The 13574-nt window shown below is 40.7% G+C and overlaps 2 protein-coding genes across 2 annotated transcripts; both read right to left on the bottom strand.

The window, feature by feature from the left end:
* Positions 1-914: 914 nt before the first annotated feature.
* On the bottom strand, positions 915-2597 carry LOC110342771 (late cornified envelope protein 1C-like). The gene is made up of 2 exons (XM_040752299.1): positions 2518-2597; positions 915-1583 (listed from the first exon to the last, which is right to left on the bottom strand). Exon 2 carries the CDS (start codon positions 1560-1562, stop codon positions 1095-1097), a length of 468 nt encoding a protein of 155 aa, XP_040608233.1. The 5' UTR covers positions 1563-1583; positions 2518-2597; the 3' UTR covers positions 915-1094.
* An 8372-nt stretch (positions 2598-10969) lies between these two features.
* Positions 10970-12761, bottom strand: LOC101831156 (late cornified envelope protein 1C). Its single transcript, XM_040752300.1, has 2 exons — positions 12630-12761; positions 10970-11653 (listed from the first exon to the last, which is right to left on the bottom strand). Exon 2 carries the CDS (start codon positions 11630-11632, stop codon positions 11177-11179), a length of 456 nt encoding a protein of 151 aa, XP_040608234.1. The 5' UTR covers positions 11633-11653; positions 12630-12761; the 3' UTR covers positions 10970-11176.
* Between the last annotated feature and the right edge of the window lie 813 nt (positions 12762-13574).

The raw sequence follows: 13574 nt of genomic DNA, 5'->3' as shown, positions 1-13574 counted from the left end.
GGACACCACAGTTCAATGAAACCATTAAGAACTACTGCAGTGACTTGATTTTAAAGTCAAAACACAGAAGCATGGATCAGGCACACACAAAGAATGCCAACCAGTCCCCCCTCCCTTGAATACTGGTCTCATCAATGTCAAGATTGCAGCAGCCACAGCAGAAGGGAAGGAATGAAGCCAGGCGGTGGTGGCGCACGCCTTTAATCCCAGCACTCGGGAGGCAGAGGCAGGCGGTTCTCTGTGAGTTCGAGGCCGGTCTGGACTGACAAGCCTCCAAAACAATACAGAGAAACCCTGTCTCGAAAAACCAAAAAAACAACCCCCCCCAAAAAAACAAAACCAAAAAAACCCAAACAACAACAACAACAACAAAAAACAAAAAACAAAAAGAAGGGAAGGAATGAGACATTGACATTGGTGAGTGGTGCAGAAGTTCCCACATTATAACATTATAAAAACTCACCTACAACAGCAAAAAGAAAGTGAAGGAAACAATGTAAACTTTGCAGGTCTAAGTCATACTTTGTTTACAAAAGAGCATCAACAACATAAATGTGAAGAGAAATTACTGGCTGATGTACTGGTTGTCCCATTTAATCTGAGTATTGATCCTTGTCTATCTAATGAGTGTCTAAGAGTGAACATTCACTTTCAACTCATTGACACTGGGTTTGTCCCCTGTTTTATAATTGTGAGGAGTGACTGCCATTTTTAAGCCCTCACATCAGGTTACTATTAAAAGACCATCATAGTTCTTACCCATATAGTGGAAGAGTTGATACAGAGTCACAAAAGCACATACAAGTCTAAAAGGGGACAACAGCTCAGATTGCCTCTGTCTCTCTGCAGGAAAAGATGACTAGGGGGTGGGGTGAGAATAATTCTGAGAAAATGAGCAAGAGTCTTGTCAGGACTGGTTGCCAAGGCCTTTTTATTTGTAACAAAGAGGCAAAGGGGCACTGTCATCTGGTGAGTGGAATGCAGAACCTTGCACAGGAGATGTCAGCATCTGAGTGGGCAGGGCAAATGCATGGACCAGTCTGCTGAGCATGGCTTCCTCCTGCAACAGTTGTCTGAAGTCTTCCTCACCTAGGTTAGCAACAGCCACCAGATTGTTGGCTACTGCCACAGCTGCTGCCCCCGCTGCTGCCACAGCAGCCACTGCTGCCCCCGCTGCTTCCACAGCAGCCACTGCTGCCACCACTGCTGCCACAGCAGCCACTGCTGCCACCACTGCTACAGCACCCAGAGCTGTGACGATGGCGACGAAGAGATCTGCGGGGCCTATGGTGGCTCAGGCAGCAGCCGCCACCCCCAGAGCTGCAGCAGCCCCCGGAGCTGGAGCCACAGCATCCACCAGAGCTAGAGCCACAGCCACCAGACCCCAGGCTGCAGCAGCCACCAGACCCCAAGCTGCAGCAGGATGACACAGGGGGGCACTTAGGAGGGCATTTTGGGGGGCATTTTGGTGTCTGGCACTTGGGAGGGCACTTTGGTGTCTGGCATTTGGGAGGACACTTGGGAGGGGGCTGGCACTGCTGCTGGCTCTGTTGGCAGGACATCTCAGCTGTGGTGTTCAGAGGCTGCAAGAAAAATTACACAAACATTATACACCAGACACTGTAGCCACCTGGCCCATTGTGGTCACACTGAAATTCTACTAATAAGCGTTGTAACAAAATCTATGGCCCTCTCATTTATTATAACATCTTCATGCTGTCACGATGTGTTCATCATGAATTGGGCAAATAAGAAACTCTTGTAAGTAATATACAAATTGTCAAGTGGTATCTAGCAGTACTCAATGAATATCTTGACATTTTAAATTTTCTGCTGTTCTCTGTCCTCACAAATGTGTAGTCTATGTGGATTATTTCAGAGAAAAGTGATTATAAAAGGAGAGAGCAATCATTACTTGATGGAGTAAGCTTAGTTTCTGAGAAAAAAACTATGTAAATCCTCTTAAGGCACCCTTGGGAGAACTAGTCCCTGTTGTGAAGCCAACATTCAAAGTTATCCAAATGAGCATCTGCCCAAGCTAAGGCTAGCAAGTCCCTGCCATCCTGATGGTGTCTTGTTCCTTAGAAAAGTATTTGGACAGAACCCAGAACCAGGGCTCTCTTTTTGTCCCACATAAAGTGAGACTCCATTGCCCTTTCCTGACTCCAGCTCTTCTTTAGATATGAGGGGGAGCAGTCTCTTCACAGGCCACCTCCTTGTGAGCCAGTCAGGAAGCACAGTTGTCCGTGCTCAGTCTCCCATCACAAGGGTTCTACACACCAAAGGTGCTTTGTTCTCTCTAGAGCCAGAATGCTCCAAGCATTGCAATGTCTCTCAGAACCAAGGCTGTGGCTTGTGTCTGTCAATATCCGCATTGTCTCACCCCTCACTCTTCACCACAGTTAATGATTTAACAATATGGCCTCTAGGCTGAGAGACCTTCCCAGGCTCCTCTCCAGCTCTAGTCTGCCAACCCCTCTGGAAAAGTCTCTGCTCTTGCCTCCCATGGACACTTACCAAGATGATAGGCAGCTCAGAGTCTGTGGGTATCTCAGGAGGAGAGAGGATGGAAGGGCCCTGTCCCTCAGCCCTTTTATTCTGATGCAGGTCTCTGTCTCAGCCTGTCAGTCAGTGACTGCACATGGGAGGCTCTGCCTCCTGACACCCACATGGTCATGTGACTGGTGATCATCAGATGTTTCTTCATGAGCCCCAGTTATGCTGCATCTATGTTAGGACATGGCTTAGGCATGAAGGGAGGAACTGAATTCCTGAACCCTTAAACCTGGTGTACCTTCATCGTATATAACTTAGAAAAATAATTCTACATCTTTTTTTGTCCCTTTTTATAGTCATATGTGTAGCATGTAGCCCATATCAAGCTAAGAAAACCTTGAAGTTTCTTCCATATCAGCTTCTATCTCTGCGCTTTCCCAACTGAGCCTATGTAAGTCCAGTCCAAACATCTACACCAGGAAAACCCTGCATGACAGATCTGGAACAGCACCAAGATATATTAGGGTATGGTTCTGAAAACCTGTTTAGGCTGCGTCATTTCCCATTTTAGCTAAGACATTGCAATATTAAGAAGAATATAAGACTGTTATGAAAATAAATGAAGTATTAAATGATCACAGAGACTTTTCACACAAGCCACATGTGAAACTGGTAACTACAGACTGAGGATAATGCTCTATAGACATAGCAATTGAGAGATGGCTCGTCAGTGAAGGATGCATTCTACTCTTACAGAGGACCTGAGTTTGGTTCCTAGCATGTAAGCTTGTCAGCTCACAACCACTAGTATTTCCAGTATCAGGGCACCTAATGTCCCCTTCTTATCTCCAAAAGTACATGCAGTCATGTACATATACTCACACAGAGACACTCACACACAATTTAAAATAAAAATATCATCTTTAAAAATAGCAACTGAATGAAGATGAATAGGTTCAATAAATAATATTTACAAAAACAAGCCAAGGGATCCCAATATTTAACAAAATTTACATATGTTAACAGTAATATAATAGTGATTGTGTTCAGAGAGTGGACATCTATATTTTATGTGCTTTTTACACTTTTCTCAGTAAATGTTTATGTCTCCTCTACTTGATTAGTTTATATGTAATCTTCATTTATGAATATGCCCCTTGTCTTTACTATTTAAATATTGCTGGATACTCCTAGAAGCTAGCAAATTTCTTTTATAAAAACTGCATGCTGTAACTGGTGAGGTCAGATGGCACATTAGTAAGAAGAAAATAAGGAAAAGGTCAAGGGAATGATGTCCTTCGTCTAGAAGAAATAGAGGGACAGAGTCGGTCTACTCTGCATGTGAGACAAAGAGATAATGGTCCGGTTCCCTGACTCAAGGAAGGCAGGTTATTTTAAAAAGAATCATTCATAAGTAGTTCATAAGAATGTGTTTCTGTGGTCATTAGACCTCTGTTGTCAGTGGGCCTCTAATTTTCATTTATATTCTACATGTCCATACTTTTGAACATTTTTCTTTTCAAGATTTAGTAGAAACAGTTGTGATTCATCATAGAAGGAAGGCCTCACCCTCCCTTGGGATGGGGGATGGGATGGGGCAGTTAGTGGGGGGGTAGGTGAGAATGGGTGGGAGAGGGGACTATGTAAAATAAGATTGTTTCTAATTTAAATATATTTTAAAACCAAACAAAAAAGAAGGATAAGTTTTAAAGAGTCATGATATAAGATAAGATTACCCTAAATCTAAAGTGTGTCAGTGAGAAGAGGGAACGAAATACACAAACTAAATTGGCAAAATCTCTTCTCCTTGTGCTGGTGGATTTTGGAATCTCAGAACCTTGAGAATAACATGAGCTTGGGACACAGGATCATGGTGAGCAACAAGAAAATATCATAGAGAAATTTAGGTATTTATAAATGTATAGAGTCTTCATATAGAGAGCTGCATACCTCCCAGTCTACTGTTATTCATTTTCATGTATCATATGTCTCCAAGTCTTTACAAAAACACATCTAATATTTATACATACTCAAAGTTCTAACTCTTAATATGGCTCCTAAGCTCCTTGATCTTTCATTTACTATGTTGCAGTACTAGACCCGTAGAAGACCCTAGCTATCCCAATGGTAACTACCACAAACTCGTTAGCAAAGACTTGTTCAGGACTGCATAGTACTCAACAGAAGTAGAAACTCTTCCAGCACACAGCCTTTTGGATTACTTTACCTGATGCTTTTCCTACCTGCTCTCAAATTTGTTCTTAGGGGAATGATGTTATGTTCTGTTATTTGGTCATGATTTTCTCTAAATTACATGTTACTAACTTCAGCTGCTATGATGATGTAGCTTAAGTCCACATTATTTTTATTTTAATACATGAAGTTTAATGTAATTATGATGAATTCCTTAAAAGCCGTTCTTGGGGTTTGTGCTTTTTTATCTTGAGTAGCTGAACACATTTATCCTGTAGCTATTTGGTGATGTCTAATCCTCTCACTGGCATCTTCCTTCATGATTAAGCTAAGAAATATATATACCTAGAGACTTGGATCACCCCAATGGAACCTGAACTCTGAGGCAGAGTGAGGTATATGTGTCCATATGACCTTGAGAAATCTTGCACTGTCTCACATTGTTTGATTTTAGTCTCCTCCTCAGTTGTTCCTAAAGGCTTAGCAACTGGGAGAGGTCAGGACATTCTCTCTGATTTACCCAATGGTAGTTACACGTGGCTCATCTTAGGACTTCTAGGATGATGTGGCTGACATGCCAGCTAGTCCACACTTGTGCCACTGTGCAGGACAACACCCAGTTCCTCAGCTGACCTTCTTTCTGCCCATAGGTGTGTATGAGTATATTGCTATCTGGAAGAAGACTTGAGAGTGAGCTCTGGAGACTTAGACTGCTGACCTAAACCTGTTGACATTCTGTGGGTTTCAGTTGCTACATATTGCTCTTTTATAAGGACATTTTTCCATATCTCTGAATATAAGAGAACACTGAAAACTCTAATCAACTGTAATTCAAATAAAAGTGTTATTTTCTCTGCACCCCAGAGGCTGAAGCAAGGGAATTCAAGTTTGCTTTGATATGTTTCTTCTTCTCTATTTGTTTATCAGTTACACATAATGTGTCAATACTCTCAAAGTATAAAGCCTATAAATCAATTAATTTTAATTAACATCTTTTGAAATAATCCTATTTGATTGTTGCTAGTAGTATAATTTTAAAATATTTATGACATGTAATGAAAGTATTGTAAACTCATTATTTTAAACTCTTTTAGAAAGCATTCTTCAAAAATGATAAAACATATTACACAAATGATAACGCTTCTCTCACTTCTCTCTCTCTCTCTTTCTCTCTCTCCCTCTCTCTTTCTGTCACCATGTTTGTGTATGTGCATATCTGTGTATATGCAGGTTTTTGTGTGTAATCCAGGTTATAACTGTGACTGACTGAGTTCAATATTCTACTTCCATTAACAGATATGTCATAAAAACTAAAAATAAACAACGAAGCTTGAAAATAAAACTTCACCCTACATCAAGTTGATTCAACACATATGGACAAAATATCACAGTCACCAGATGCAAAGTGTACTTATTTCTCTGTAGCTATGAGAACTGCTTAAAAAGAGATCATATTTGGCCATAAAAGTTCTTCACAAACACAAAAGGATTAAAAATATTTTCCCTTATCATACTAGATACTAGTAATTAAAAAATAAGAAACCATATACAAATAATTGAGACTAAAAATAAAGTATTGAATGACTCGTGTGGGGCATAAAAACTAGAAAGAAATTTTTTAATCCTAAAAGCAAATCAAAACAAATATGGATATAACAGGGCAATGTTTATTCTTAGCTTCCATTTTTAGTTGAAAATAATTTTTCACAGAATATATTCTGATCAGTATTCCTCCTCCATCACATACTCCCAGATACTCCCCAGTGCTTCACTCTCCCAATTCTTTCTCTCTGTTTTAAGAAAGGACACAGGAAAAAACCAAACAGACCAGAAAAAACAAAATAAATAAATAAATAGAAAAAAAGGAGAACACCAGAAATATGTATACATGTAGAAAGACTAACATCTAAAAAGTGCAAAATACATGAAAACATAAAATTGGAAACCATAATATAAAAGCAAAAAACCATTATGGTTTTAAAAAATCCCAATTGAAACCTTGTGAAACAAAAATTTCCAAAAATAACATTGAGCTCATTGCTGATTATCTACTGCTGGGCATGCAGCCTACCCTGAAGTGTGTCTTGTATATCCAGGGAGACTCCATTGGGAAAAAACAGTTTGTCTTTGCTGGCAGTTGATTTTTGGAGATGACTCCTGGAAGAAGAATGGGGGATAGGTATGTTGGGTCCAAAGGGTCACACACTCTATGGGAGTGATGGTGACATTGTCTTTAACAGAAGGATGATGACAAGGTAGAAGAATTCTTCTTAGATGAATAGAACCTAAATCTGGCATTTTTTTCCTGAGAAAGGGTTTCTCTGTATTGTTTTGTTTTGGAGGCTGTCCGGTAACTCGTTCTGTAGACGAGGCTGGCCTTGAACTCACAGAGATCTGCCCTCCTCTGCCTCCTGAGTGCTGGGATTAAAGGCATGTACCACCAACTCCGGGATAAATCTGGCATTCTTTGGGAGTCTGCTAAAACACATTTCTGCTTACCAGAAACCTTGTTCAATCTGTCCCCAAAGGTCAGCTCCTCAAGCAAGGGCATCTAGTTTCTGACAAATCCACACTCGTGCACTGTCATAATTCCATCTGGATTCACAAGGATCCTTATTTTATGGGACCTGTTGTTTGCATATTGAAGAACCACCATAGTCTAGACCAGTCAGTCCTCAGACCTTATCAGACAACAATGATGTGTGCAGTTGACAATGGTTAATGCAGTGCATCACAACTGATCCAAGTTCAGAGAATACGTGTCAGCATATTGATTAGAAAATAATGAGGCATCTATGCCACAGCGCTCCCAAGACTCAAGGACCATTGCAGAAGAGGTTGTGAAAAGATTGTCAGAGTCAGAGGTCAGGCAAGACCAAAGCAAAACATGACTGTTTCATTCATAAAAATCACAGCAGTTGTGGTTGTCTGCAAAATGAGTAGATACAGGCATCTGATGGGTTCATGTATAACAGTTTCAGTTTTCTCTAAGGGTGTGGCTACTCTGAGTTTGGCCTTGCTCCAGAGGATATCTTCACTCTTCTCAGTTTATGGGTAGTGGAGGTGGGACTTTCTTGGTTATAAAATAAAATCAAGAAAAGAACTTCAATTTGGAAAGAGACATGTAAGGATATCTTGTGGGTTTTGGTAGGAGGGAAAGGGGTGAATATCATCAAACTACAGGACATGCATAAAACAAACTTAATGAACTGGTAAATATTGTATTAAAACATTGAAAATGGAGCACAATAAAGAAATAGTTTATCATGGAGATTAGTATAATTTCATGGATACTAGGATGACTGAGAAATTACTAATCAGTAAGTGCAGCAGAATGTATGAATAGACTTAGGGACAGGAATGTGATAATCACCTCTATTGGTGTCAAAATGGCATACACAAAAATCAAACACCTTCATGCTTAAAAGCTCTGAAGAAACTAGGAAAATAAAGGATACATCAAATATTACATAAATGAGTGAAGGTAAAATTATTTCCTTTATAATTAGGACCAAGACTACTTTCTCCACTCTTAAAATCTTAGCTAGAATTCTGGGAAAGACGGAAAATGGCATACAAGCACAAAAGGAAGAAGACAGTTTATACCTGGTAGCAGGCAGTAATATCCTATATGGGAAATGCCCTAAAATTCTACCAGAAACAAATATCTTAGATACAAGGTTCAGCAAAGTGGCAGACTACAAAACCAATGTTCCAGTTCAGTAGTATTTCTGTAATACAACACTGAAAGTTCTAACAGAGAAGCCAGGAAAAGCCCCATTAGCAAAAAGAAAACGAAAACCTTAGGATAAACAGGAGCAAGGATGTAAAAGTCTTCCACAGTGAAAAATTCCTAACTGAAGAAGGAAATTAAAAAAAAAAAACAATAAAAGCTGAGAAGACATATTCTCACTCATAGGTTGATTTAATACTGTTAAAATAACTGTATTACAGAAAGCAATCTTCAAATTCTATTAAGTCCTTATCAAATACATAAAAACAGGAATTTTCACTGAATTGGAAAGTACAGTTTTAAAATGTACATGGTATTTAAAAGAGCTCACTCCAACAAAGATGTCAAACACAGAAAGGACCATGTCAAAAACATCAAAATGCTTACTGAAATCATATTTCAGATCAGAATATTATATTAAATAGCAAAAACTGTTGCACACTGCCAGAAAATAGATATATATACCAGTAAAGCAGACCTCAGAACCCAGAGATAAACCTACAAAAATACAGCCACACAATCTTTGATAAAAGTGTCACTAACACACATTTGAGGAGAGAGCGCCCCTTCAGTAAATGGTTCTGAGAAAGCTGGATGTCCTCATGCAAAAGAATGGACTAGATCCATTTCTCTTACTCTGCAAAAAGTCAACTCAAATGAGTCAAAGTCCCAAAGCTAAGACTGACAGTCAAGGGGAAAAGACTTCAGGGTTTATGAAGTGGCAAGGACTTTCTAAAAAGCTCTTCATTCTTAGGAAAGAGAATTGTGACCATTTACATGATCTTGAAAAGTGTATACTCAGGAAATGTAAGAATCAGTAAGATACAGCTTATAGGATTAAAGAAAGATGTGCAGAACTATACATATGATGTGTATTTAGCACCTAGACTACACATAGAAGTAAAAGTGATTCTTAAAACCATAAAATTAATAAAAGGTAAGGAAATGAACAGCCAGTACATAAAAGGGAAATGACCACCAATTTATGGAAAAGATTTATTGTTTTTAGCCATCAGGGTAATGGAAATGAAACTGATACTGAGATTTCAAAACAGCAGCCACCATCCAAAGAACCTGTCACCAACCATGCTGGTGAGGATACTGGAAAAAAAGAACCTCAAAACTAAAACTAGAATTTTCTTGGGATCTAGCTTTCACAATTCCAGGTACACATCCAAAATCATTAAAGTCACGATCCCACAGAGACCCCCCCAGAGACGGATATGTGTAATTGGATTGTTGATAAGAGACACCATGTGGAGCCAACATAAACGAACATCAGAGAAGATAAAGAAAATGGGGTGTGCATAATCAATGGAATTGTATACATTCCTAAAGGTCAGTTGAACACTTTGTAGGAGAATGGACTCAGCCATCATGGTAAGTTAAAAACTCATTCACAGAAAAGCAAATATTATACATTTTCTATCACATAAGACTTTAGAATAAAAACAGTATCATTTGCATAAATATTTAAAAAGCATTATATTTCTCTAAACTGATTATTTCTATCAGTTCATTGGTAGTTACGAATACATAAAATTTAATTTTATTGAAAATATGTTCACCACATTTTCATTTATAATTTAGAGTGAGGCTATGATGTTTATAAATTGTTCATGTAACAAGCAAATAGCTCTCAACAATATTCAGTATGCATATTGCTCTTTGTGGCATATAGCTCTAAATATTTTGCAAAGATAACTGAAATTTATTTAAATTTATGAATTTTATTGTGTTTAAATTATATATAGCAATGGGATTTGAATGTTATGGGTCCTTTTTAGAACATTTCAATATGATGTGGATATAATCTTCAAACTAGAGAGTGGTAGGCTGAATGAGTGCATTTGTGGTCCACATGTACATGGACTGTAAGTTACAAGAAATGATGACAGAGCCTGTTTCCTGCTAATGACAATGTACAGAGTTAGAGACCCAAGGGAAAACACAGTTCTGTGAAACCATTGTTTAGTTCTACTGTAGTGATTGATTTTAAAGCAAAACACAGAATTATGAAGCAGACACACACAAAAAAAGAATTCCAAATAAACCACTCTTGATCTCATCAATGTCAAGATTGTAGTAGCCACCAGCAGAAGGGCAGGAATAAGACATTGCCATTGCCATTGGTGAGTGGTACAGAAGTTCCCACATTATAAAAATTCACCTAAAACAGCAAAAGAAAGTGGTGGAAACACTGTAAATTTCTGCATTTCTAGGTCATACTCCTGTTTCAAAACAGGAACAAAAACAGAAATGTGAAGAGAAATGACTGGCTGATGTGCTGGTTGTCCCCATTTAATCTGATCTTTGTCCTTCTAATGAGGAGTGACGGCCATTTCTAAGCTCTCACATCTGGTTACATTTAAATGACCATCATAGTTCTTCATCATACAGAAGAAGAGTTGATACAAAGTCACAAAAGCACATACAAGTCTAAAAAGGGACAACAGCTCAGAGTGCCACTGTCTCTCTGCAGGAAAAGATGAAAAAGGGGTGGGGTGTGGACAATGCTGAGAAAATGAGCAAGAGTCTTGTCAGGACTGGTAGCCAAGACCTTTTTATTTGTAACAAAGAGGCAAAGGGGCACCGTCATCTGGTGAGTGGAATGCAGAACCTTGCACACGAGATGTCAGCATCTGAGTGGGCAGGGCAAGGAGGGAAGCCAGAGGAGAGAAGGCAGATGCATGGACCAGTCTGCTGAGCATGGCTTCCTCCTGCAACAGTTGTCTGAAGTCTTCCTCACCTAGGTTAGCAACAGCCACCAGACTGTTGGCTACTGCCACAGCTGCTGCCCCCGCTGCTGCCACAGCAGCCACTGCTGCCCCCGCTGCTTCCACAGCAGCCGCTGCTGCCACCACTGCTGCCACAGCAACCACTGCTGCCACCGCTGCTACAGCATCCAGAGCTGTGACGATGGCGACGAAGAGATCTGCGGGGCCTGTGGTGGCTCAGGCAGCAGCCGCCACCCCCAGAGCTGCAGCAACCTCCGGAGCTGGAGCCACAGCATCCACCAGAGCTAGAGCCACAGCCACCAGACCCCAGGCTGCAGCAGGATGACACAGGGGGGCATTTAGGAGGGCATTTTGGGGGGCATTTTGGAGGACACTTTGGTGTCTGGCACTTGGGAGGGCACTTTGGTGTCTGGCACTTGGGAGGACATTTGGGAGGGGGCTGGCACTGCTGCTGGCTCTGCTGGCAGGACATTTCAGCTGTGGTGTTCAGAAGCTGCAAGAGAATCACACAAATATTATACCCCAGACACTGTAGCCACCTGGCCCATTGTGACCACACTGAAATTTCACTGATAGCATCGTAACACTATCTGTAGTCCTCTCATTCATAGCATCCTCATGCTGTCACAACATGATCACCATGAATTCAGAACCTCAGAAACCCATGCAAGTGAGACACTAATTGCCTCCTGTTTTCCCAAAGCACTAAATGAATATCTAGTAACATTCTAAAATGTCTTCTGTTCTTAGTCTCATACATGTACCAGTATATGAATTATCTCAGAGAAAACTGGGTGTAAAAGGAAAAAGTAATCATTACTTAAAGGTGGTTTTAAAGGTCAGTATCTCCCACACCTTCCAGATAACTGATGGGGGAGTATGCTCACTCCCTGAAATAAATTATGTAAGCATTTCTAAACCTACCACAACAGCACTCAGCTCTGTTATGAGGTCAGAGTTCAGAGGAATCCAAGCCACCACCTGCTCAGACTAAGGCTGGCAAGGTCCCTGTTGTCATGGTGATATCCTGCTCATCGGAGAAGTGTGTGGACAGACTCCAGAACCAGGACTGTCTTTCTTTCCCACACTAAAGTGAGACTCTACTTCCTTTTCCTGACTCCAGCTCTTCTTCAGAAGTGAGGGGAAGCAGTCTCTTCACAGACCACCTCCACCCCGAACCTGTCAAGACGCACAGTTGTCTGTGCTCAGTGTTCCATCCGGAGGGTTTCCACACACCAAAGGTGCTTTGTTCTCCCCAGAGACAGAATGCTCCAAGCATTGCAGTGTCTCTCAGAACCAAGGCTGTGGCTTGTGTCTGTCAATATCACCATTGTCTGACCCCTCACTCTTCAACACATTTAATGACCTAACAATATGGCCTCTAGGCTGAGAGACCCTTCCCAGGCTCCTCTCCTAGTGTGGCAACCCCTCTGGAAAGATCTCTGCTCTTGCCTTCCATGGACACTTACCAAGATGATAGGCAGCACAGGATCTGTGGGTATCTCGGGAGGACAGAGGATGGAAGGGCCCTGTCCCTCAGCCCTTTTATTCTGATGCAGGTCTCTGTCTCAGCCTGTCAGACAGTGACTGCACATGGGAGGCTCTGCCTCCTGACACCCACATGGTCATGTGACTGGTGATGACCAGATGTTCCTCACCAGCCTTCCTCCATGAGTCCCAGGCATGCTGCATCTATCTTAGGACATGGCTTAGGCATGAAGGGAGGAAGTGGATTCCTGAAACCTTAAGCGTGGCATGCCTGCATCATATCTAACTTAGGAACCACTCACTTCTCCATCTTCTTTCTTTTCTGTCCCTTCTTAGAGTCATCTGTGTAGCACGTAGCCCATATCAACCTAGGAAAACCTTGAAGTTTCTTCCATATCAGCTTCTATGTCTGCACTTTTCCAATTGTGCTTTTGTAAGTCCAGTCCAAGCATCTACACCAGGAAAACCCTGCATGATAGATTCAGGACAGCACCAAGGTATGTATGGTTCTGAAAGCCCATTTAGGCTGTGCCATTTCCCATTTTAGCTAAGGCATTGCCATATTAAGGGGAATATAAGATGGTTAAAAAATAAATGAAGCCTCAAATGACCATATGAACTGTTCATATAAGATAAATGTGCAAACTACTAAATATAGAATGAGAATAATTCTCTGTAAACACTGCAACTGAGAGATGGCTCATCAGTGAAGGATGTATACTGCACTTACAGAGGATCTGTGTTTGGTTCCTAGCACCTAAGTAGGGCAGCTCACAACCATATGCAATTCCAGCTTCAAGGTCTCTAATAACCTTTTCTTCCCTCCAAAGTTAAATGCTGTCAAGTTTATATACACACAGAAGCAAACATGTACGCACACACACACACACACACACACACACACGTTAAAATAAGAATATGATCTT

Source organism: Mesocricetus auratus, unplaced genomic scaffold (genome assembly GCF_017639785.1).
Source record: "Mesocricetus auratus isolate SY011 unplaced genomic scaffold, BCM_Maur_2.0 Super-Scaffold_100009, whole genome shotgun sequence".
Classification (NCBI taxonomy): domain Eukaryota; kingdom Metazoa; phylum Chordata; class Mammalia; order Rodentia; family Cricetidae; genus Mesocricetus; species Mesocricetus auratus.
The sequence above is the reverse complement of the archived record's forward strand: the minus strand, read 5'-3'. Positions and strand labels throughout refer to the sequence as shown.

Excerpts from the sequence above, each read along its gene's own strand:
- LOC110342771 (XM_040752299.1), bottom strand. The coding sequence starts at position 1,562 with ATGTCCTGCCAACAGAGCCAGCAGCAGTGCCAGCCCCCTCCCAAGTGT.
- LOC101831156 (XM_040752300.1), bottom strand. The coding sequence starts at position 11,632 with ATGTCCTGCCAGCAGAGCCAGCAGCAGTGCCAGCCCCCTCCCAAATGT.